Consider the following 25704-nt stretch of genomic DNA (forward strand, 5'->3'; position numbering starts at 1 on the left):
CAACAGATTTTTTTCTGTGTCTGTGAAAGCGTTTGAAGTTTCTTAACTCATAACAGTCTGTTTGTAGGTCCACCACAATGGAGTGGTATGTATGTGGGATGCCATTTGATGTGATGCTCTAAATTACGCATGCTGCGATGTGTTGGTTTTCAAAGGAGTTAGCATTAGTGTATCCTGACTCCAAATCTAACTTCCAGTGACGCTTTTTGCCCTCTGCTCAAACTAATATTTTGGTCATATAGATACTAAAGTAAAAAAAAAAAAAAAAATCTTTATATTAGCCAGAGCTTATACTTCATCTGTATTTAGATAATTTTATCAGAATATTGTGGATTTTTAAAAAACGCCTCTTACCCACATCACCATTGTCTTTATAAATATTTACTTATTTTTAGCGATAGCTTTTCACAGTTAACATTATTTCAGCAACCTGTGTAAAATAGATTTACATTTTTACATTAATTTGGGGCATGCAGGAGGGCTTAGCCAGAAATAAACAGCGTTCTACAAATGTCTACTCAGGGAATTGTCAGCATTCCCATAAATTTAAATTTGTGTTAAATAACATTTTTCTATTTGCTTCATCTCTAGAGTACATGAGAATAATTCTATGTTCCCTCAGTTCTATAGTACTACATTTCCTTTAACTATTAAAAAAAAAAAAATTTTTTTAACTATAAGTTATATTATCTCATAGTCTCTGCTTTAGAATTCCCATAAATATCTAGACAGTATCTACCAATTACTTTTAATATTAATATTGATCAGAAATAATTATTTTTAAATATGTCAACATTTTTTGAGTGCTGTCAAGACAAGGTTTTTTCTGTAATCTTCAGTCTTCCTTTTTAACTAAACTTTGATACTAAGAGCAGTTTTTATTTGTTGTAATTTTTTGTTTCATCCTTTTTACTGTTTCCTTTTTAAAAATCTAAGAAATACTGTTGTTATTCTGATTCTGATATGTGTGGTGATTCTTAGAGCTTTGAAAATCTGTAGGCTGTCAGACTTTCTCTTAGTAGTATGTGGTGTCTGCCTAGCAAAAGTTTTTGTGCATGTAAGCCTAACTTCGTGCCATCTGTTCTTTCCTGTTGTACTTCTTAGGAATTCTTCTGTCATAATTCTCTGTTACGTTATGATATGATATGCCTTTTGGATACTTTCCTTCTTATGTAGACATAATATAGACTATAAAAATTAAAGTTGGTGATAGATGTTTTCTTCAAGAAAATATGGAAAACTTCCTAGTCACTTTTCAAAGTAATAGAAATGCAGACCATGTGCTGTTCTCAAACTGGATACAGCTGATAATTTATTCACCATAAAGTAAGGCTCTTCCTTTCTCTGAACAGTGGTTTAGAATTTGAATGGGCATTAGCTGGGCCCTAAATTATTCCACTAAATGCACTTACTGCAAATTGAAATTTAATTCTCTTATACTAAGGATATGTTTTTATATACAAAAGATTGTGAATCAGAAATCCTTGGTGACTTCATGAGAAATGACTACCGTATTTTTTGCAAATAACATGCCCACATAAATAACGAGCCCACACAAGGCATAGCACACTGAAGAAAATAGTGCGGGGGAGGGAGTTGCGTGGTTGGCAAAAAAATGTAAGACGCTCATGTTATTTCTGTAAAAATACGGCAGTACTTTTTGTGATAAAATAGGCTGGGCCTTTTCCTGTTGAACAATAAACAAATCATAAAAATGTAAATCTAGACAAATATTCTTATTTGAGATATAAACGTAAAACTGATTAAAATGAAACCTTTGTTATCTGGCATAAAGGGCTTAATTCAGTGTCTTGTTAAGGGAATATACATAATACATATATGCCATATCTACTTTTCTCTCTTTCGTTGTGAAGTTTATGTCAGAAAAAGAGCTTGTTGCTTTTAGCAGGTTTTACACATCCCTGCTCTGGATCCAGTGAGAAAATGGAAAGACCCTTAGCTGCAACTCTCAGATCCCCAATACACCTTGAGTATAAAGGCATAGGACCTTTGCACTGTGATGCCCTATGTCTAATTAGAATAAACTCCCTTTCTTTTGAGCTGTATATTATTTTTTGTATTCCAGAAATAAACCTCATATGATGGTGGCCTTTCTGCATGTTTCATCCAATGTTTATGATTATACCAAATGGCAGATGTTTATAGCATGATTCCTCTAGATGATTTCAAATGGAATTGGAAGATACAACGTTACTCCCTTTGAAATTAGGGTTTTTTGTTTTGTTTTTGTGGGGTTTTTTTAACCTTTGTGTTACTGCATTTTTGAGTATCTCTACCAGTTGTTATTTATGGTGGATACTTATAAATATACAGGGTAGCTGGGACTATTCATTAATATATTAGACTTTGTATCAAAAACAAATAGCTATTATGGATTCTAGAAGTTCTCTACTTTTAAAAATAGTTAATTTTTCTATTCAGTCTTAAAATGCATGGAGAAATAATGAAGATGTTTATTATTACGTGAATTTGTGTATGTTGTTGTTGTTAGGTGCTGTCAAGTTGGTTCTGACTCATAGCAACCTTTTATATAACAGAAGCAATACTTCCCAGTCCTGCGTCATCCTCACAGTTGTTGCTATGTTTGAGCCCATTGTTGCGGCCACTGCATCAGTCCATCTCATTAAGGGTCTTCCTCTTTTTTATGACCCTCTGTTTTACCAAGCATAATGTCCTTCTCCAAAGACTGGTCCCTCTGGTTAACATGTCCATAGTATGTGAGATAAAGTCTCGCCATCCTTGCTTCTAAGGAGCATTCTGGCTGTACTTTCCAAGACAGATTTTTTCATTCTTCTGGCACTCCATGGTATGTTTAGTATTCTTCACCAACACCATAATTCAAAGGCATCAGTTCTTCTTCACTCTTCTTATTCATTGTCCAGCTCTCGAATGCATATGAGGCAATTGAAAATACATGTCTTGGGTCAGTCATACCGTAGTCCTCAAAGTGACATCTTTGCATTTTAACACTTTAAAGAGGTAATAGCAGATTTCTCCAATGCAATGCGTTGTTTGATTTCTTAACTTCTGCTTCCATGGGTGTTGATTGTTGATCCAAGTATAATGAAATCCTTGACAACTTCAGTCTTTTCTCCATTTATGATGATGTTGGTTTTTGGTCCAGTTGTGAGGATTTTTGTTTTCTTTATGTTGCGGTGAAATCCATACCGAAGGCTGTAGCCTTTGATCTTCATCAGTAAGTGCTTCAAGACCTCTTTGCTTTCAGCAAGCAAGGTTGTGTCATATGCATATCACAAGTTGTTAAGGAGTCTTCCTCCAGTCCTGATGCTGTGTTCTTCTTCATACGGTCCAGTTTCTTGAATTATCAACATGCAAATTGAATACATACAGTGAAAGGATACAAGTCTGATACACACCTTTCCTGAATTTAAACCATGCAATGTCCTCTTGTTCTGCTCAAATGACTGCCTTTTAGTCTATGTACAGGTTCTGGATGAGCATACCCATAATTTGTTACGATCCACACAGTCAAATACCTTTGCATAGTCAATAAAACATCTTTCTCATATCTCTGCTTTCAGCCAGGGTCTATCTGACATCAGCATTGATATCCCTCGGTCAATATCCTCTTCTGAACCTGGCTTGAATTTCTGGCAGTTCCCTTTGAATGTACTGCTGCAGCCATTTTTCAATGATCTTCAGGAAAATTTTAGTTGCGTGTGATATTGATGGTATTGTTTGATAATTTCTTCATTCCTTTGGATTGTCTTTCTTTGGAATGGGCACAAACATCGACCATTTCCAGTCTGTTGGCTAGGTAGCTGTCTTCCAAATTTCTTGGCATAGACGAGTGAGCACTTCCAGCACTGCAACCATTTGTTGAAACGTCTCAATTGGTATTCTGTCAATTCCGAGAGCCTTGTTTTTGCCAGTGCCTTCAGTGCAGCTTGGACTTCTTCCTTCAGTATCATCTGTTCTTAATCATATGGCACCCCCTGCAGTGGTTGAATATGGACAAATTCTTTTTGGTACAGTGACTCTGTATTCCTTCCAACTTCTTCTGATGCATCCTGTGTCATTTAATATTTTCCCTGTAGAATCCTTCAGTATTGCAACTTGAGGCTTGAATTTTTTCTTCAGTTCTTTCAGCTTGAGAAATGCTGAGCATGTTGTTCCTTTTTGGTCTTCTATCCCCAGGTCTTTGCACATTTCATTATAATACTACTTTGTCTTCTCAAGCGACCCTTTGAAATCTTCCTTTCAGCTCCTTTACTTCATTATTCCTTCCATTTGCTTTAGCTACTCTACATTCAAGAGCAAATTTCAGAGTCTCTTCTAACATCCATTTTGGTCTCTTCTTTCTTTTCCTGTCTTTTTAATGACCCTTTACTTTCTTCATGTATGATTTCCTTGTTGTTACCTCACAATTCGTCTGTTCTTTAGTCATTAGTGTTTGGTGCATCAAATCTGTTTTTGAGATGGTCTCTAAATTCAGGTGGAATATTCTAAAGGCTATACTTTACCTCTCATAGACTTGTTTTAATTTGCTTCAGCTTACGTATGAGCAATAGATGGTCTCTTTCACAGCCTGCCCCGTCCCTATTCTGACTGATGGTATTAAACCTCTCCATCAGCTCTTTCCACAGATACAGTTGATTTGATTCCTATGGATTCCATCCAGCAGGTCCACGTGTATAGTCACCATTTATGTTGTTGATAAAAAAAAAAAAAAAAAAACCCAGTGCCCTAAAAGTTATTTGCAATGAAGAAGCGGTTGGTGTAACAAAATTGTACCATTCGATCTCCTGCGTCACTTCTGTCACCAAGGCCGTATTTCCTAACTACCAATTCTTCTTTTTTGCTTCGAAGTCTTGCATTCCAGTCACCAGTACTTGTCAATGTATCTTGATTGCGTGTCTGATCAATTTCAGACTACAAAAGTTGGTAAAAAATCTTCAGTTTCTTCGCCTTTGGCATTAGTGGTTGGCGCGTATACTTGCTTAATAGTCATGTTAACTGATCTTCCTGGTAGGTGTGTGGATATTATCACTGGCAGTGTTGTACTTCGGGATAGATCTTGAAATGTTCTTTTTGACAATGAATGCGATGCCGTACCGCTTCATCAGTTTTGTCATTCCCGGCATAGTAGAACATATGATTATCTGATTTAAAACAGCCAATACCAGTCCATTTCAGCTCACTAATGCTTAGGATGTTGATATTCAAATGTTCCATATCATTTTTGACAGCGTCCAATTTTTCTAGATTCATACTTTGTGCACTCCAAGTTCCGATTGCTAGTGGATGTTTGCAGTTGTTGCTTCACATTTTAATTCACACCACATCAGCACATGAAGGCCTTGAAAGCTTTACTCCATCCATGTCATTAAAGTCAACTCTACTTTTAGGAGGCAGCTCCTGCTCAGTCATATCTTGAGTTCTGCCCACCCTGAAGTGCTCATGTCATTAAAGTCTACTCTATTTTTAGGAGGCAGCTCCTCCTCAGTCATATTTTGAGTTTCACCCAACCTGAAGTGCTCATCTTCTGGCAAAATATCAGCCAGTATTCCGCTGCTGCTCATAAGGTTTTCACTGGCTAATTTTTATCAGAAGTAGATCACTGGGTCCCTCTTCGCAGTCTGTCTTAGTCCGGAAACTCCATTGAAACCTGTCCATCAAGGGTGACCCTACTGGTATTTGAAATACCGCTGGCATACTTCCAGCATCACAGCGACACATAAGCTACTACAGTACAACAAACTGATAGACAAGTGGTGTATACTGTTGGTAAAATCATGCCTCCAGAAATATAATAAAAATAAAAATTTATACTTCAAGATTTTAGTCCTGTTCTCCAATCTAATGTCTACACTTGCCGTACTTTAAATTTCTTATGTATTATATTTTCTGTTTTCACTTAATATAGGTAGAATAAGAATGTAAATGTTATTAAAAGCAGAATAATGGTAATATTTTATTAGTAAGTTTAGTTTAATTTTTCAACATGTAGAATCCTCAGTTATTACATTAATGATCATTTCATGTCTCATTGATAAGTGATTGAATATTTCACCTGAGCAGCCAGTCCTCCCTGTTGGCCACTACTAAAATTGCTGACTATCTTTTAGAAATATTAAAAAAAAAAAACTAAACCTGTTGCCATCAAGTCAGTTTTGACTCACAGCAGCCCCATAGGATAGTAGGAACTGCTCCGTAGGATTTCCAGGGAGCAACTAGTAGATTCAGAGTGCCTAACTTTTGGTGGTTAGCAGCTGTAGTAGCTCTTTAACCACTGTGCCGGGACATATTATAGTAAAACCTGCAAAAGCCAGAACCTGTGTAAGGCAGAAACCTGTCAGAAAAGGAAAACACAAGTATTTTCCACTAATTGAGAGCAAAGGTGGGAAACCTGCGTGACCTCGAAAAACAAGGCAGTCTTGTCGAGTTCCAGCTCTCAGAGCTGTCACTGTATAAAGTAAAAGTACAAATGTAAACAAAGGTTATATTTTAAAAGAAAGAGCACTATACTTGTGTTTTAGCTCATACTAATGTGAATAAATCCTAACGGGTTATGCTATATTAGTGATTTAATTCTGAAAGTGAATTTATTTTATAAAGAAACATGCTGAATTCTTTAAAGAAGGTATCTACTGATATTTTATTAAAACGTGAAATTATACTTATTGATCAAAATGTTTAATTTCGTTGTTATATTTTTTAACTATATAAAGAAGAAAAGTGTTAATTTTCCCTTTACTACTTCTATATAAAAAAAAAAAATAGATTGTGCTAATTCCTAAAAACTAAATTCAACTGTTTTAGCTGATATTTTTTAAGAAACAACAGAAGGATGATTTTTAAGCTGAGTATTTCCAAATGGAATCATAAAATAAGATCTGTGTGTAGATATTTCTCTAAAATATAATACGAAGAGGCCTTTTTTCTTGTACTATTTTGTTCTTGTGCATGGTAAAGTGAATTGCTTTTTCAGTATGTTGTTTGTAAAGGGGAAAAGCATGCCTTCTTTTTTTCTTTTTTTATTTCAGCACCACCACCTCCACCACCCTTGAGGGGAGGGCCGCCACCTCCTCCTCCCCCTCCACATAGCTCAGGCCCTCCTCCTCCTCCCGCCAGGGGACGAGGCGCTCCTCCTCCTCCGCCTTCGAGAGCTCCCACCGCTGCACCTCCACCACCACCTCCTTCCAGGCCAGGTGTGGGAGTCCCTCCACCACCACCAAATAGGATGTACCCGCCTCCACCTCCAGCCCTTCCCTCCTCAGCACCTTCAGGGCCACCACCACCACCTCCACCTCTGTCAGTGGCAGGATCAGTGGCACCACCCCCACCGCCTCCACCTCCTCCTCCACCCGGGCCACCGCCTCCCCCTGGCCTCCCTTCTGACGGCGACCATCAAGTTCCACCTCCTGCAGGAAACAAAGCAGCTCTTTTAGATCAAATTAGAGAGGGTGCTCAACTAAAGAAAGTAGAACAGAACAGTCGGCCAACATCCTGCTCTGGAAGGGATGCGCTTTTAGACCAGATACGACAGGGTATCCAACTGAAATCTGTAAGTAATCTCTTTTTTACATTTAGATCATCTGCGTAACGGAGTTCTAAAATAATTTACGTGAAATCTTTGGAAAGTTTTTTTTTTTTTTTTCCCTTTTCTCTTGCCATTTATTTTTATTTAAGTTCTATTTTGATAAATGACTGTATCTGTGTAAGCCATACTTCTGTATCATTTATACTTTGAAAGTAGCCATCCCAGTAACCCAGTGCCGTCGAGTCGATTCCGACTCATAGCGACCCTAGCCATAGACGGTATATAAATGAATGGGCATGATTGTGTTGTAATAAAACTTTATTTATGGACACTGAAATGTAAATACCCATATAATTTTCACATGTCACAAATTTTTTTTTTCTCCAGCTACCTAAAAATATAAAAACCGTTCTTAGCTTTCAGGTCATAAAAAAGCAGAGGGCAGTATGGATTCAGCCCATGGGGCGACCCTGTCCGAAAGCCTACATTCACATGCTTCCTTTAGATGTAGTGTCTGAGTTCCAAGCAGAACACTTGTTCTACAGGGCTTCAGAGAGGTGATGGATGGTAGATTTTTCTCTGAAGTGAGTGGAGATGAAAGAAGGAAACTACAATTGAAAATTATTTTGCAATACTGTATAGGGAAGTATAGTAACCTTTTCTATGTCAAGGAAACCCTGGTGGCGTAGTGGTTAAGAGCTAGGGCTGCTAACCAAGAGGTGGGCAGTTCGAATCCACCAGGCATTCCTTGGAAACCCTATGGGGCAGCTCTGCTCTGTCCTGTAGGATCACTGTGAGTCTTTTTGACTCGACGGCAGCGGGTTTGGTTTTTTTGGTTTCTCTGTCAAAAGCTTTGGCTCTGAGAAGAGTGATGGGTAGAAGACACAGCTAATATAATGAAAATATTTAAACATCAGCATGACAGATTTAAGAAACTTCTGCTTTTTAATCCAAAGCTAGATCTTTTCTTGGTGTGTATTCAGAACAGGGCTTCAAATTGGGTTCCTTCAGGTTTGAACCCCTGCTGAGAACTTACATTTCTAATGAGTTCCTTGCTGAGAATTTGCATTTCCACCTGATAATACTGAATCAGAATCTACATTTTAACAAGATCCCCAGATGACTGTTATGTATAACTTCCTGGGAACTTGTTAGAAAATGAAGCCCTGATTCAGAATGACACTTAGACCAGCCTGTACACAGTCATCTCTGCCTGCTCCCTCCGTTTAATTTCGACCCAGGGTTTCTTAGGATCGGTTGAAGAGCTATGAACAGTGGTTACGGGCAAAATTAAATTAAATGTCAGCCCAGGTGAACAGCAGGCTTTTATAGTGCTAATTATTTTCAGTTAACTTTTATGTTAGAATCTATGCTTCTCCCTATGTCCCTTTCTTTCCTCCTCTTTCCCATGCCTAAACTACCTTTTTGTCATCCTGTTCTCGTTCCTCTGTCCCCCACAACCAGCTTTTGTTTCTTTCTCTCATTCAGCTATGATAAGAGGTGTTTTATTTTTAATAAAGTTGTGTCCTCTTTTCTCAATTTAAAAAAAATGGCGAGTTAAATTTCATGTTTTCCCCTTCCCACCACTTTTTCCAGCCCAGCTCTACCCACAGATGAAAGCAAACAAACAATCAAAAACACCTGCAACTTGATCTCTGCATTCCCTTTAGAGGGAAAAATGTCCATACTGAGTGTAGCCTAGTAAGCCATTTTTATCCTGAATAATCACTCCCTTTTTTATTGTATTTAGAGTGTTATCGTAGAGGGTATAATCAGTGAATTATTGGCATATTATACATTTGATCTAAGCCCACACATTTACTTCATTTTTTAAAAACTAACCATTCTGTGGTTGAATTTCTCTGGCCATGTTTCTTTGGATTATCAGTATAAATCATCAGTTTTTTCTGTGATGAATACGTCTGACATAAACCCACTGAATTACTTTAAAGAGCTAGCAAGAGATATGTACCCGTTCACTCACATATATTTTGAATTCCATGTTAATAGTGCCTCAAATAGCATTGTGTTCAAGGAAGTAAGAGCTTTCAAAATGTCTTCAATAGCAGTATTGTACCGCTCCTTTATATTCTCAGGTTGTTTGAATGGTGCCTAAGTGTTTCCCGTTGCTGCTGTCATATTTCTTTGAAAGCCACCTCATGCTGAAATTTAAAACTCTGAAACTATTTCTGTTGTCTTTTTCATTTGGGGGCACTTCTACACCAGTAATAGTTAATCTCTCGTCGTGTGCCATCAAGTTGATTCGGACTCATACACAACCCACAAAAACCTGAGTACTAATGAATGAATCTCTGTCTTATGGGAGTTACTCTGAATGTTTTTAAAAGAAAAAAGTTTCTTGACCAAACCAAGTACTAGGAATAGATGTGTAAATACCAAAAGGAAAAGTTTGTCCTAATGAAATAATTTTTCTTTGGGAGATAATTTGGAATTTTTATATTAAATAATTAATTAAAATAAATATTTAAAAACCTTGTATAGTTATTTAATACAGCTGTTCTAGTGCATCTTTAATTATACCAATAATATACCTTTTATATGGATAATATAAGTCCAAAGACAAAGTGCTACTGATTCTAGTCAAAGTGCATTTAGAGCAATACTTTCCAAATTATGGTTTTTTTTTTCCAGTCCCCTACAGACTTCCAGTATTTTCTCTCTCTCTCTTTTTGAAATAATAATTTAGTTTTTAGTGAAAGTTTGCACAACGAGTTAGGTTCCCATTTGACAGTTCCTACACAAATTGTTAAGTGACATTAGTTGTATTTATCACAGTGTCAACAGTCTTTGTGTTCTGTGTTCCCTTTCCAGTACTCTAGTTTCCCTGCCCCCTTATCTTCTCATCTTTGCTTTTGAGAAATTGTTGACCATTTGATCTGATACTGATGGTCTTCTTATGGGTAATATCCTTTATTTTGTGTGCCACCCTGCTGTTTGGCTAAAAGGTGACCCTCAGGGGATAGGCTCTGTTCTAGGTTTAAAGAGTGTCTCAGGGAGTCCTCTGTTCTCTACTGTTCTAGGTTGTTTGGCTTTAGAAAAAAAAAAATTTTTATAAGAATTATTTCTGCTTCATATTTTTCTCCCATTCTATATGGGACCAGCTATTGTGTCCCCAGTCAGAATGGTCAGTGGCCATCTAGTTCTCTTTTTTAATGTGAGTGTTGGAATAAAGATAATTATGTGTAGACTATCATTCTGATAAGTTAAATTTTGATGAGAACGTTTGATACTGATTTTTTTCCCCTAAATGTACTTTGTGGGAGACAGAAGTGCTTTACTAAAAAGGTAGTTAGTTGCCTTGTGACACAGGTACATTTTGAAAGCTTCCCAACTAATTTCCTTAAAGGGAAGTGATATGCTATGAAATACTCATTTTGAAGTATAATACACATGTATTAATCATATCTTTATACAGTGAAACCTGTGAGACCCGGAACTCAATGAGACTGCCTTGTTTTTCCAGGTCTCGCAAGTTTCCACCTTTGACAGGGTGCAGCCTTACTTTCGTAATAATTGTCTTAGTGGAAAATATTTGCGTTTTCCTTCTCTGACAGGTTTCCGCCTTACACGGGTTCTGGCTTTCACAGGTTTCACTATACCATATGAGGTATGACTATATAAAGGTTTATTAGTGAAGCCAAATTTTTCTAGAAATCTTTTCAGTTAAGTGTGCTTCCTTTCCTGCCTGACAACTCTTAAGAATTTAAATATTATCCCTAGGTGTGAAAATGATGTTTCTTGATGCTAGTTTATTCATCTAAGACTTTGTATACTGGAATGAACAGAAGTACCTCAGATACAAATCAGGTATTATTCGAAAGCGTGATATGCAAATATGACCAAAATTTTGGAAATGTATTGATGGCTTATACATTAAGGAGAAGAGGAGACATTTCTTTAATATTCTTTTAAGGTGGTAGTATGTTTCTTCTTAATTTGATTAATTTTGCCCTGGGCTTGCCTACTTTCTTTTCTTTGAAACTAAGAAGTGATGCTAAGAAAGTAAGATTTCCAGAGCCAGAGATTCTTTGTTAAGGATTCTTCACTGAATATTGCTCGCTTGCTTTTCCAAGGTATCTGATGGCCAGGAGTCTACACCACCTACACCTGCCCCCACTTCAGGAATTGTGGGTGCGTTAATGGAAGTGATGCAGAAAAGGAGCAAAGCCATTCATTCTTCAGGTATATCTGCATGTGTATATGTAATAAATTTGAATATATGACACTATTTTTTTATTTTACAACTCAGTCTTTGCTAGCTTTTTCTCTGCTGATTGAGTAACTTACTGATATGGGCTCTGGGGCCTATTTAAGGAAGTTATTGCCTCTATGACTAGTCTATCTGAAACTTAACGGATGCCAGAACACCTTAGCTCTAACCGTAAATTTCAGATACTGGTGAGTGTTACAAGGAAAGCTTTTTAAAAATTAGGAGAATTACTGATAGGAAGAAGGGTTAAATTTTACATAGGATGGCCAAGAAATGCCTCTCTGAGGAGGTGAATTTTGAATGCAGCCTAAATGATGAGAATGAGTCAGCCAGCCAGAAGGAATAGCTGCTACAAAAGCTCTAAAGTGAGAATAAGTTTGGCATGTTTGAGGGACAGAAAGAAAGTCATGTTACTAGAAACAGTGAATTGAAGGAGGGGCGTTATGAGACAAGGTGAAAGGGCAAGCAGCAACTGGGCAAATCACGTAGCATCTTGTAGAGTGAAGTAACACGTCTGATTGCACTGAAATAGCGGTACTCAGCCCCTGGAGGACTCTTAGAAGGGCAGCAACATGCTATCGCTAAAACTTAGCGCCTACATAATGTCACTCCATTGGGCCTGAGGCTCTGAGGCAAATGGAGTATAGATTAGCAATGATCCAAGCAAGATGCGATGGTGGTGTGCCGTGTAGCAGTGGAAGTGCCAAAAGCAGCCGACATGGTGGATTGGGTGTGAAGGATGATGGAAAAGAGGATGATGGAATAATTTCTAGGTTTTTGTCCTAATCACCTGTGAGGATAGAAATGCCATTAATTGAAAGTGGGAAAAGCAGGATGGAGGGGCAAGAGCCTGCTGGGAAAGGAAATAAAAATTTAGAATCTAGTTTTGAGTTTGAGAATTTGTGTGTGAAGAGTACAGGAAAGCATTTGGATTTGCAGTACGCAAGGCTAAAACTCAGAAAGACCAACCCAGACATGAATTTACACGTTAAGAAGTATACAGATTGCAACTTGTTACATAGACACTAAGGAACTAGAACCCAAGTCATCTGACTCCTGTTCAGGAACAGAGTATCCAGTAAGCAAGGTAATCACAGGCTTACTTACTAATCTGTAGTGAACAATTTCACATTTTTTCACCACATCAGAGATACTGCTTCTAGGTATGGCTGTCATCTGTCTCTCTCCTAACCCTTCAGCACCTTCCTATTGAATCGAAGCCTCTTTTCAAATGTACAGTCCTTAACAGGGATGGATGACCCAGTAAGCCAGGTAGCCACTAATCTGTAGTGAACAATTTCACAATGTGGTGTGAAACCCGTGTGAAATTGTTCACTACAGATTAGTAAGCAAGCACAAGTAAGCTCGTGCTTACCTTGCTGATGAGATAATCCGCCCCTGCTCGTATTCTAAAATTCAATTCACTGTCACACTCTGGATTTATTTCATTAGATTCATTTTAAACTATCTTAGTAACTAGATCCTTTCTGGAGTCAAATGATGTGTAATTCAGGAGTTAACTAATGGGAGAAACCACCCAAGAATTATGTAATGTTATTTTATTTACATATAATGTTTTAATTGTTCATCTTGATCATTTTTGTCTAGATGAGGATGAGGATGAAGATGACGAAGAAGATTTTGAGGATGATGATGAATGGGAAGACTGATCAATATATATTATATATATATATTTTTAAGGTGAAATACTAAACACTACTTTTCTGTCTATGGATTCTGTAAAGTTATCATGTAAATGTTCTACCAATTTGCTGTATATTTTTGTTGCCTTTTTTGCTTTTTTTGTAATTAATCTGTGCAATACCTCATTTAATCTGTAAAGGTTTGTCATATCTTCAACAAAGCTACTCCCTGTTATTGTGTGCAAGTTTACACCAGAATGCTCACTTTATTTGTGAATACTTTTCATTCCATCAACAAGGGAGCTTGAATATTATGAGACTGACAAAAACCTTAATGTAATTTAGTTATAATGCCAGAAGGAAAACACTATTTTCATACCCTACTTTTTCTGTACCTAAATTTTCTTATTAAAATCTAGTATAGCACTACATTCTTTTTTAAGTGATGCAAACCTTAGTTTATGTAGCTCCTTCATTTTGAGTACAATGGTACATGAATGTTGAAGCTGATACATCGCGTCGTTCTTCAGACATCACTACACTGATGAGTTTCTGAAATTTTAGCAATACGCTCTACATAAAATCCCTGCCGAGATGCCAGTGGCGAAAAGCAGCCACACGCCTCTTACAGCAATATTGCCTGTGATTGTACAGCAGTGGCATTGGGAGGCTGGGATCAAAAGGAGCCCTCACGTACCTGCACTTGACTTAGGTGATTTTTATGCTTTACCAAATGTTGCAGGCTCTTTGGCAAACCAATTTTTTAAGCATTTTTGGTATTATTCTGAAACAGCCAAGTTATTTAAGTTGTCGGAGCTTGAGGCATTATGGCCAGAGTTTCACTCTATATGACCTGAAGGGCTATGCATTGTGGTTACTCCAATATTTGGTTAAAAATACCATAAAAATCAGAACATGATAAAAAATGTTGTGGAATTAAGTATTTGTATTTTTCAGCTTACATGGGTTGAGATATTCAGAAATAGCAACCATGAAAGTCTAATCTAGAAAATTGCAAATAAATGCCCTATAATGCTAAACCTAATATGTTATATATATATATATATATATTTTGATAACTTCTCAAGGTTTTTGTCACATGTCAGGTGAAGGGTTACATTTTTCTTAAAAGATTGGTCATCTTAATGTCAAATTTCTTGCGACACATAACTGAATGATAGATTTTTTTTTTTAATAAAATTTTACAACCTGCACATTTGTTATGCATACTAAATGGTGTGTTAAAATTAGGGTCTCCTTGCCTCACTACAATACACTAATCTGCCTAAGGTGGTGGTTTTACATTTATAGCGCTAACTACCGTACCTACCTACTTTAAATTTTAGGTGGAAAATGATTGGATTTAAATACAGACACATTTTTCTCACTTTGAGTCATATGCAGCATGTAGTTCCACATGTATTTCATTGCTGCAGTCACAATATCCACCTAAAAATTATGCTGTCTAGAATTGTACTGACCAAAATCTAGCATTGTTGGCATGATCTTGACAGGCTGGACCTGCAAGATGTGGCTTGGATTTTAACCAGTTATCACGTCATCTCTAGGGATCATGTATCTACTTATAATAAGAAATAATTTCAAGGGTTTTGTTGCTGAAAGCAGTAAGTGGTGCGGTAAAATAGTTAAGTTATTCAGAGAATGTTAACCTTCCTTGCAAGAGTAATTTAAGCACGTGGAAAAGATTCCAGGCCGTTCATTTCTTGCAAAAACAGTGCCCTCTGCTGCTAGAAACCTTTTTCTGCTTTTATTTTTATCGTGGCTTGAGCTCAGTGAGTCTGGTGTGGATGAGGCTGAACAACTATTAACCAATAGAATTAGGAATTTGTGAAAATGGTAAATAGAACAGTATAATTATTTTAAATAACATTAAGCATTTTCCTTTTGACATTATAAAAAACATTTTAAATTTTCTAGAAATGTCTTAAGGTAATGCCAGTTTAAGATCTTGCTTAACTTTTAGCCAAGGAATTCAGGGTTTTTCAGTTAACTTTGGTATGGTAAAAATTTATCAGGAACTGCTCTGAGCGGAGGACATCAATTCTTTAGGTTAGAAACACAATTTTAAACATGTAAGAAGGGTGTATAATTTGCCAAAAGGTAATTGAGTTTATTCTTCCTTTCTAAAGAAAAAACGGTTTTGTCATCGTTGTTGTTACACAAAGTCTAAATTACTGTTGGTTGAAACACGGCACTTGTAACGTTCCGTCCAGGCATGACGACTCAAATCTGCTTTACTAAGTGAGATGTAAAGGTTGCATGTTTCAGTCCTCCGCCGTCTGGCTCTGTGGGCAGCACTGTACCTGTGCATCGTCTGAAAGCCTCCCATATATATTCCAGCTAAATGATTGTCTGATAGCCTTCCCGTTTAACAAGCTAGCATGAGGCTTTTTCTATCTAAACGCTACGTGATAGACAATTTCAGATAGCCACGAATTGTATGTATGAGATTCATAAAGACTTTCAATCATTCATTTCCATTTATCAACTGAAATTTTGTTTAGTATGTGAATTTTTTTTTTTTTTTTTGAAATGTATAGTGAATAGGATGTTGCACTGGTGGCAATTCATCATGGAGCATAATAAAATTAATTTGACCCAAATAGCATGAAGTAGTGTGTTTTTGTTTATTGTCAAGAGATTTAAATAGATAAAATTCTTTAAACTGCTAGGTATAGCAGAGGGTACACAACAGTGAATAATAATGGTTGAAGTTTTCAGAAGCCTGCATGCCCTCAGAGTTAGAGTGTGCCGTTAAGTAAACACAGCGAGTGGAAGAATGTTACACCCTGTACTGTTGGGAGCATGACAGCTGCTCTGCAGCTCCCTGGACGCCACACTGCAAGGTCAATGGCTCGGAACTCTCACTTACCAAAAATGTTAGCGTTCTCTACATCAGAGTGACACTAGAGTTTACTAGTAATTTCAAAAAAGCCAAATATAGCAATTCACGTAGGACTTGAACAGCTTTTAGTAAACAGCATTAAAGATGGTGCTCATTTTAAACAGGAAACTCAGCTTTTGATAAATAGAATTTTCCATTCCATTGACTCTGGCACAAGTGGATGTCTGAAGATTAAACTGAGTTATGGAATCCAGTGTGTAGGATGCTACAAGATGCTTTCTGGAGCTTTAGCCACATTTAACAAGCATTTGAAGAATATTAAAAAGTTGTTTCTGTTGTATATGAACATTTAAGACTACATTAACACTTTTTTTTTAAGAAAGAGAAATGTGCCTTAAAATTCTCCCTGTCGCATCGCGTTTATCTAATCAATGGAGAAATTCCTGAAATGATTGACTTGCCTTTAGGAGTGGAGTTCCTAAAGGACATGTGTAGAGATAAGGTCTATTTATAGTACAATCCAAAACCCTTTATTGAAAAAGTTGGAGAATTTTACCTTGCACATTTATTTTACTGGCATTTTCATAGCTCACCTCAAAAACAGCATTCTCTTATAACCTCTTGGTCATTTATTCATAGATTTCTTTTAAAAACTGCTTTCTAGGGAAGCTACTGGGATAGAAGGTGTAGTAAACTAGCTGCTGTGAATATGATAGGGACCATGCTTTGCAGCTAAGACAGCCTTGCAGATGTTATAATAAGGTATGTCCGTTGCCATTAGGGAGCCTATTGAAAAATTTGGCTTTTAACAAAATGGCCAGACACATCTGCCACAGCTTTTTTTTTTAATTTACTAACCATATATTGAGACTATTTAAAACAAGTCTAGTGTACATCTAAACTGGATAGGTGCACCACTATCAGGACTGAAAACTCAAGATATGAATGGAACACAGTTATTTTAGGTAAGATACAAAGATAGTAGCTTTATAGGTAGTTTTCAATTTAGTCATATATTTGTATGTTTTCTACTTAGTGGTTGGGGATTCCTAGTAAATTTGAACTGACTCCTGATTCTTTTAACAAGAACAAAAAATCTATTATACTTACCTTGGTAAAGTTTTTTTTTTTCTGTTTGAGAGGAAATTCAGTTTTAACGGTATAAATTTGCATTATGGAGTTTAAACGGAAGACACTTTTCTGTTTTGAATTGGTTGTCATATTGTGACCTAAATTTGGTAAGTATTAGTTATTGCTAGATGTGGGAGGATTTTCATCAAGGTCTACTTCTGAGAATTTTTTAGAATTCTAGTTTGAAGGAAGCTAATTAGAAAGCATCAACATCACCATATTTAAACAACCGTTTAGTAAGAACTAAGTATGTGGTGGGCATTAAGATACAACAGTGAAGTAAGATAGGCTGCCCACCTTAAATCTAAAATGCTTATATCACAACTGAAAGACACGTGAAGACCACTGAGTGAAAGCAGAACAGAAAACACACGGAGACCATTGAACCTAGCCTTCCGTTCCACAGGTGAAGGCAGGCATACTCCCAGTGGTTGAGGGGCTTGCCGATGGTCAGTTAGATGGAGTTAATGCACCATAACGTCTTTTTATTCTTTTTTTTTCCTCAATTTTCTTAAATTGTGGATTTAATTTGTTTCTGAAGGATTTTTGGCTATAAATTTCCCCCTTTTTCACGTATCTGGGTGTTGATGGAAGCCACCGGCGTCCTGTACTTGTCTGCCCAGGAAAGCTGGCTTGCTTTGAAGAGCTGGCCTCTGACTCTGAAGCATGTGATAATATTTTGGCTCAGTGATGGCGGTCACTCTACATTGTACAAGCATTTGGTCATCACAGGGCACTTCTGTCATTTAGTACTGGGTTGAAATGAGGTGTAGAACTTTTTATTCTACATTCACATAATGTTCATTAGTTTCTTATGGGTCTTTACTTAAATGTAAGTATTTGGTGAACTCTTACTACCAGCCTGCCTGATAGAGAATTAGTTTGAGAATGTATTAATCTTTCTCTATAGTTTTTCAGTCAACAGCTGCAATGTCAGTTTAAAGACCGGGAGTTCTTCCAAGGAACACAAGGACAAACAGCACTTTAAATCCAACTTCCTGGTTTTATTGTTGGTGAGAGGGGGGATTCTAATTTGGTTGCATGTACTTCACGCTTTTTGGAAAAGAGGCAGGAAAATAAAACTTGGATCCGGTGTTGAAAGAAACATTGAGTGAAAGGAAAAGATGTTATGTCCAATTAACTACAGGAAAACAGAAAACTGTTGTTTACAAAATGTCTCAATTCTTACTGTTGTCTTCTAGATATTTTATTTTTAACCCCTTAAATCAGCTTTTGAGCCCCAAAAGAAACAACCTGGTTTTTTTGTTGTTGTTTTTAGTACCTAGGATAGAAGTCTAAAGAAGCAGAGAAAGGACAATAGGATTTGTGTTTGTGAGCAGGTTTTTTTTTTAAGCTTGTAGAATGCTAAACCAAAACCAAACCCAGTGCCACGGAGTTGCTTCCGACTAAGGCTGTAGTCTTTACGGAAGCAGACTGCCACATCTTTCTCCTCAGGAGGGGCTTGTGGGTTCAAACTGTTGATCATTCAGAGAGCCCTTAACCACTGCCCCACCAGGGCTCCTTTGGAGAAGGCTAGGTAAAAGTAAGAAATGTATTAGAATCTTCATTTTGAAGGAAGCTAGTTTTTAGTTAGAGAGAAGCTGATGAAATAGTATGTTTTTTGTTTATCGAGAAAGGGTCTAAATGTAGAACTGATGTTTTCTTTAAACCGCTCAACCTCATAGGATAATAATTTTGTATGTACTCAGCTAAACCTCAACTTACAGCTGTCCGTTGTAAATGTTTGTTTTTGTTTTTTAAAGAGTTTTCTAAACTTTACTGTGGGTATCTGTCAAAGGTTGTGATGTGGTTAACGTCAATAGTTAAGTGATTATGAGAGCATAATTTAATAAGCATTGTCCTAGAATTCCACCAATCACCTTTCCAAGCCACCTGTAATTGGAGCACGTTTTGACTGTTTAAGTGGCCTTGCTATGGCCATGGTTGAATGCCTGGATGCTGTAGAACATGTTTATATTGGGTCTGCTGCCCAACGATGTTTAGAAAGTTCGAGTAGACCCTGGGCCAGATGGTTGCTTTAGATCTGCACCAGTGCACAGAAGTGCTACAGCCAACATGCCTGGGTCAGCCTGACCAGATGGACCACGTGCAGAGAGACAAAATCTATGCACCTACTGACTCCATCCTTCTTTTTACTTAAGCATTTTCATCACTTTGCCAGAAGCCGAAACTACAGAAAAACTGATTTGATGAAAACTCATTTTCATATGTTTCTTCTTTTTCCAAATATCCAAATCTTACTAAACCTAACAGTGTTGTACCAGCTTAGAAGAAAAGGGATAGGGAGAAACAAATATATTGTGCATTTGAGTTCAGCTTTGATTCTCTAAAGACTTTGAGAAGCCCACTGTATGTACAGTTGAACTCAAATGGGATGTGGTGGGTTGTTGGAAGACAGAATAACGTGTATAGAAAAAAAAAAAAATGTGGTGGTTTCCACTGCATGCCTGGGAACACTTAAGATGTACCATTATCTTCCTGTCTTCATCTTGGTTTGTGACATATGGTGTGTTAGAATTTCAGTGTCAGCCTCACATGTGAACTGCTTGACATGAGAATAAAACTGGGGGGTTCTTTGACCACGTGAATAGCATTGCTGTAGTTTCGTGTTGAGAAGACGCTCCACAAAATTGAGCCTAGGAATGGGCATTGTAAAAAAAGTAAAGGAACTTTTTTCTTGGAGAGTTTATTCTAAAGCTTTCAAATATACAAGTTTCTCGAGTATAAATGGGAACTGGTGAATAAGGAAAAAAACAGGAATATAAGGAAATTTTTGCTTTATATCATATTCCTGAGTCTTCAGAAGTTTTCAGATGCCTGATTTATTTTCAAACCGACCAGGTGAATTCACTTGAATTAGAATGTTGTCCTAATGTTCAGTGAATTCCAACCCATAGCAACCCTAGAGGACAGTAGAGCTGCCCCATAGGGTTTCCAAGGAATGGCTGTTGGATTTGAACTGTCGGCCTTTTGGTTAGCAGCTGTATCACCTAACCACTGTCCCACCAGGGCTCCTAAAGTCCTATACTAAAATAAAATTTTAAATGATTATTGTTACTGTAACAGGGCTTTGAACTGCTAAAGTTGCAGTTCAAACCCCTGCTGAGAATTTGCATTTCTCACGAGTTCCCTGCTGAGAATTTGCATTTCCACTCCAGATATATTGAATCAGAATCTATAGTTTAACAAAATTCCCAGGTGATTCTTAATGTATAGTTTCCCAGGAACTTGTTAGAAATGCAAATTCTCTGCAGGAGTTCAAACGGAATGAACTGGTTCAAAGTCTTGTTAACTGTAAGTTGGAAGTAGACCCCGGAATAAAACAAAAATCTCTCACTGCATGTATAGAAATTCATGTCCTGTTGAGAAATCAGGCTCCCCCCACCCCCTGTACCTCCTTAGCAGATTTTCGTAGTTTATTAAATTGCCCTGACACAGTCGCGTTAGGAATAGAAGTTGTGCTTGTGATTAATGATGAAAGAATGACAAAGAACCATGCATTTGGTGAAGGAGGAAAGGAGAGCCAGAGACACCTTGGCACGAAATGTTGGAGATGTACAGGTACCAGTGGCCGAGGCCATGCTAGCCACTTCTAAACCTGACAACACGAGGTCTGCTCTAGCAGGTGACTGGAGATGGCAGCCTTGGAGCTGCTTAATGCCATTTAAACCTTTGTGTTGGTGTTCATGGGCATGAACGTTCACGTACACTGATTTATATAAAATGTATTTATGGAACTACTCGGACCCGTGGAAATTGAAAACAAGTTGCCCAGGTACAACAAGGAGGAGTAATTAGTGTCACAGTTTCTTCTGAAGCTGACTCCATTTAGATAGAGCAATAAGCTTATTAGCCTTAGGTCATGCTTCTGAGGATGTTTACATCACTGCCTCTGCATCTAATGAGAAAATTAGGGGGAAACTGTAAAGGATGAGGAAGAGATTTATGTTTGTAATCATTACCCATTAGACTGGCAGTGGGTTCGGTGGTGAAAATTTAGGCTAGTTGGGAGATTCGGTAATTATGGGCTGTTTTATAGAGGGTCATTAGTATAAAATTGCTGTGTACTTTATCTAAATATGGCAAGAGTTTAAATCACTGACATAGGCAAGACACATATCCTTCCAGAGTTTTGCCAAAGCAAAATCAGCATTTCTTATAACTAGACAAGGGCCATCAGCTGTGGAATTTGGGGCATGCAAAAACCTCAGTGTTCAACATGGTATTTAGAGAAATGTAGGTGCCAGTGACATTTTAGGCTTTGTTATCTAATTATCCTAGAATAGCCTGAATAAATGTGCACCTTGAGAAAGGTATACATTGACTTACCAGCTCTGTTCCAGCTAAGTCTTCCGGAGGAACAGAAATAATTGTATGAAAAGTTTAAAATGTAGAAAACTGTGTTTTCCTCAAGGTTTTTTTTTGGTTTCAAGGCCTAAATTTTCCAGATAGAAACTATTGCACAATGTTTATTATCCAAACAAGAAACATTAGAAACATCAGGTTTCAGAGAATTATGGGACTGCTCCCCAGTCTTCAGTTAACACTTCTCTTGAAGCCATTGCCCCATTAAATCACTCTCCAGTTGTTCACTAAATATTGTGGCAAAAACCTCTATTCTGCTTACCCCTCCTAGAGATTATCCAAAACAATTTGTTGTTTTATACTTCTGCCAGTCCCTCCCACGTCCTGTCCCCATCACAGAAATGAAATGTCAACGGCAGGGAGGGGAGATATGAAATGCAAAGAAGAGGGTTTGGTTTGGCAGCTGTGGGTTCTCGAAACTTTTAAGAGGATTGATACTGGGGGATGGCAAGCACAGTGAAAATTCCATGGCCTTCTTGTAAGGAATATCAAGAACCCCTGCAAATATCAGTCCTGCTTTGTAGTGGCAATGGGTTTACCAGCCCATAGAAGTGTTTTCTGATGAACATTTTCCACAGAGTGCACAGTTAACACCTGCCCGTTTAGTTTGCAATTCCCTGTGTAGACTACGCTCTGACTTCCTCAGAGTGGTATCCCTTGGCTCTGTCTCCCTTCTGGATACTGCACTGTACAGAGGACACTAATGTGGACACCACCTTTGCACTGGACTACTTTTTTTTTCAATATAATTTTTATTGTGCTTTAAGTGAAAGTTTACAAATCAAGTCAGTCTCACACAAAAACCCATATACACCTTGCTAAATACTCCCAATTACTCTCCCCCTAATAAGACAGCCCACTGTCTTCCTCCACTCTCTTTTCGTGCCCATTTCACCAGCTTCTAACCCCTTCGCCAGCTTCTAACCCCCTCTACCCTCTCATCTCCCCTCCAGGCAGGAGATGCCAACATAGTCTCAAGTGTCCACCTGATCCAAGAAGCTCAGTCCTCACCAGCATCTCTGTCCAATCCATTGTCCAGTCCAATCCATGTCTGAAGAGTTGGCTTTGGGAATGGTTCCTGTCCTGGGCCAACAGAAGGTCTGGGGGCCATGACCACCAGGGTCTTCCAGTCTCAGTCAGACCATCAAGTCTGGTCTTTTTATGAGAATTTGGGGTCTGCATCCCACTGCTCTCCTGCTCCCTCAGGGGTTCTCCAGTGTGTTGCCTGTCCGGGCAGTCATCGGTTGTAGCTGGGCACCATCTAGTTCCCCTGGTCTCAGGATGACATAGTCTCCAGTTCACGTGGCCCCTTCTGTCTCTTGGGCTCATAATTACCTTGTACACTGGACTACTTTTTGATGATCGTAATGAAGCCATTTAAAAGGGCTTCCAAAAGTCCCAGGGCCATGCTTCTCTTACTTTGAAAAAAATTATACTTAAAATATCCATCATAATACTAATCAATACTTATTGGAATACTTATTAAATGTTGGATAGTGCATGAAATGCTTTATATGAGGAAGGCATTATCCCAATTTTTCAGCCAAGGCAAAGGAAGCTTAGGTTAAATAATTTGCACAAAGCTAAATAGCCTGTAAGTGACAGAGCTGAACCTCAACCCAGGTTTGTCTTAATACAAGGGATATACCCATCTGCTGTAATTCCCTGCCTACCAGGTGGCTTTAAGACAACAGTTATGGTCTGGGTAAAAAATAGAAATGTTTCTTCAATATCTTGAAATGGAGGAGGCTTGGGATTTTTCTATTAATGCAGATGCAAAGACCCAAAGGGAAATGCTGTCATTCTCTGTTTTCCAAAAAACAAAAGGCAACAGAACGGATTTTATATTCTAATCATGCAGCTAAACCACAGCTACTAAGGTCGGCCAAAGAAAGTTTTGAGATGAGGAGTATTGTTGTTGGGTGCTGTAGAGTAAGTGTCGACTCATAGTAACCCTGTATACAACAGAAACACTGCCTCGTCCTGCGCCATCCCATTGTTGCAGCCACCGTGTCAATCCATCTCACCGAGGATCTTCCTCTTTTTTGCTGACCCTCTACTTTAACCAAGCATGATGTCCTTTTCTGGTGACTGATCCCTCTTGATAACACGTCCAAAGTATGTGAGACGTAGTCTGGCCATCCTTGCTTCTAAGGAGCATCCTGGCTGTACTTCTTCCAAGACAGATTTGTTGATTCTTTTGGCAGTCCACGGGATAATTCAATATTCCTCACCAACACCATAATTCAAAGGCGTCAATTCAGATAGCCTCCGATTTTTGGAGTATTCAGTGAATAGAATGTCTTGTATCATTTCTCTTTGCTTTGCTCCTCCCCAGCCTCCATTTTCCCCTGCATCACCACAAAAATATTTTTTCATTTGAAATATTAGGTTAGGTAACTGGCCTGTTTGAGTAGTCCCAAATGTTTATAGATGATTATTTGGAATTACTTCAGAGTCCTCTCCGAGTTCAATCTCTGCAGTGTGTCTTCCTTCCTTAAGCATTTTCTATTTTTGTCAACCCAATGGTGACTTAATTTCTGAATGCTGTACATGGGACGTTGTTGGATTTGTTTTGCCTTTTTTTTTTTTGGCTAATGTTGAAAAAAAGTTTGCATTTTGTTTCTTTAAAAGTATCTTTTATTAGGAAAAGCTCCAGGGTAAAAGAATTTTTATTCATTCCAACAAATTCTAACGGATCAAAATTCCTCTTAAACTGCCTCCAAGTGTCTCTGCAAAGAGTCACCAAAAATCCTTGGCAGCTTTTAAAGAAAAATAAATAAGGGTGCTGTTGAGTAGCGTTACCTGGCTTCTTCGGAAAGTGACGTTTCCAGCTTTCTGTCTGGCCTCCTGCTTAGCCTCCACAACTCCTGCCGATAAAGCAAAAGCTGCAGAAGATTGAAGCCTGACTTACAGAAAGACTAAGCCATTGGTATAAAGAAATGTACAGTGAAATTTGTGAGAACCGGAACTCAAGGGGACTGCCGTGTTTCTCCAGGTCTCACAGTTTTCCACCTTTGACGGGGTACAGTCTTGCCACTTCTCTATTGCTTATTTAATATTTGAGTTTTCCTTCTCTTACTGGTTCCCGCCTTACTCAGGTTCTGGTTTTTGCAGGTTTTACCATATTTTTCCCCTGACCCTTTCCCTTCCATGTTAAAAAATAAGAATGCCCCATTTTTCCCGATTTTGCTTGCAATATAAAGAGTTCCTCTGAGCTTTTATTTGTTGGATCATCTGTTTACATATGTAGGAGAATTATTGGTTTCTAATCCGGGGTGCTTTTTTCACCACCACCCCACCCCCAGGCTTGAAGGGGAATTATTCTTTGATAAGTTCAGGCGACAACTTGGAAGTGCAACCTGGGGGTGACTTTAGGTCATTTATTTTTGTATTTAAGTAACAGTGATTGATGGATCATAAGATTGCATTCAGGAAGATAGGGTACTTCATCAAGTCTGTGCTGGAGACAACAGTATTTTGATCTGAGGAGAATGTATACTTTCCAATTCATGCCTCGTTTAAAAAAATTCTAAATATATGACCCAAAAGACTGAATGACTCAAAAAGAGTTGTGTTGCTAACAAACTAGCTTAGTATTAAGACTGCACAGCTAATTAGTCATCTGAAAATTAGTGAAGAGTATCCAGTGGCCAAACATAATATGTCAAGTCAAAAACCTCAGCTTCTGTGTGAAAATTTGTCTAATGAACTCAAGAGCTAGAGTTTTAAAGCTTATACTTTGAGAGACATAATTTTACCTCAGGATGGTTTACTTATAAAATAGGACTTTTGTGATGGCTAAGGTTGTGTATTAACTTGGCTGGGCCATGATTCTCCGTGGTTTGGCAGTTTATAGTTTAGTACTTATGTGATGATGTAATCACCTCCATGATAAAATGTGTTGTGAGCAGCCAATTAG

General features: G+C 37.9%; 1 protein-coding gene across 1 annotated transcript in view; it reads left to right on the top strand.

Annotated features, from left to right (window-relative positions):
* The window catches only part of WASL (WASP like actin nucleation promoting factor), a 72433-nt gene extending 56410 nt beyond the window's left edge, over positions 1–16023 (top strand). Inside the window, exons 9-11 of the mRNA XM_049893138.1 lie at positions 7029–7549; positions 11620–11728; positions 13365–16023. Of these exons, the coding sequence (XP_049749095.1) occupies positions 7029–7549; positions 11620–11728; positions 13365–13426 (692 nt within the window). The 3' untranslated portion in view covers positions 13427–16023. The remainder of the gene's footprint in view (positions 1–7028; positions 7550–11619; positions 11729–13364) is intronic.
* Positions 16024–25704: the final 9681 nt, after the last annotated feature.

The sequence above is a fragment of the Elephas maximus genome, chromosome 8 (genome assembly GCF_024166365.1).
Source record: "Elephas maximus indicus isolate mEleMax1 chromosome 8, mEleMax1 primary haplotype, whole genome shotgun sequence".
Lineage (NCBI taxonomy): Eukaryota > Metazoa > Chordata > Mammalia > Proboscidea > Elephantidae > Elephas > Elephas maximus.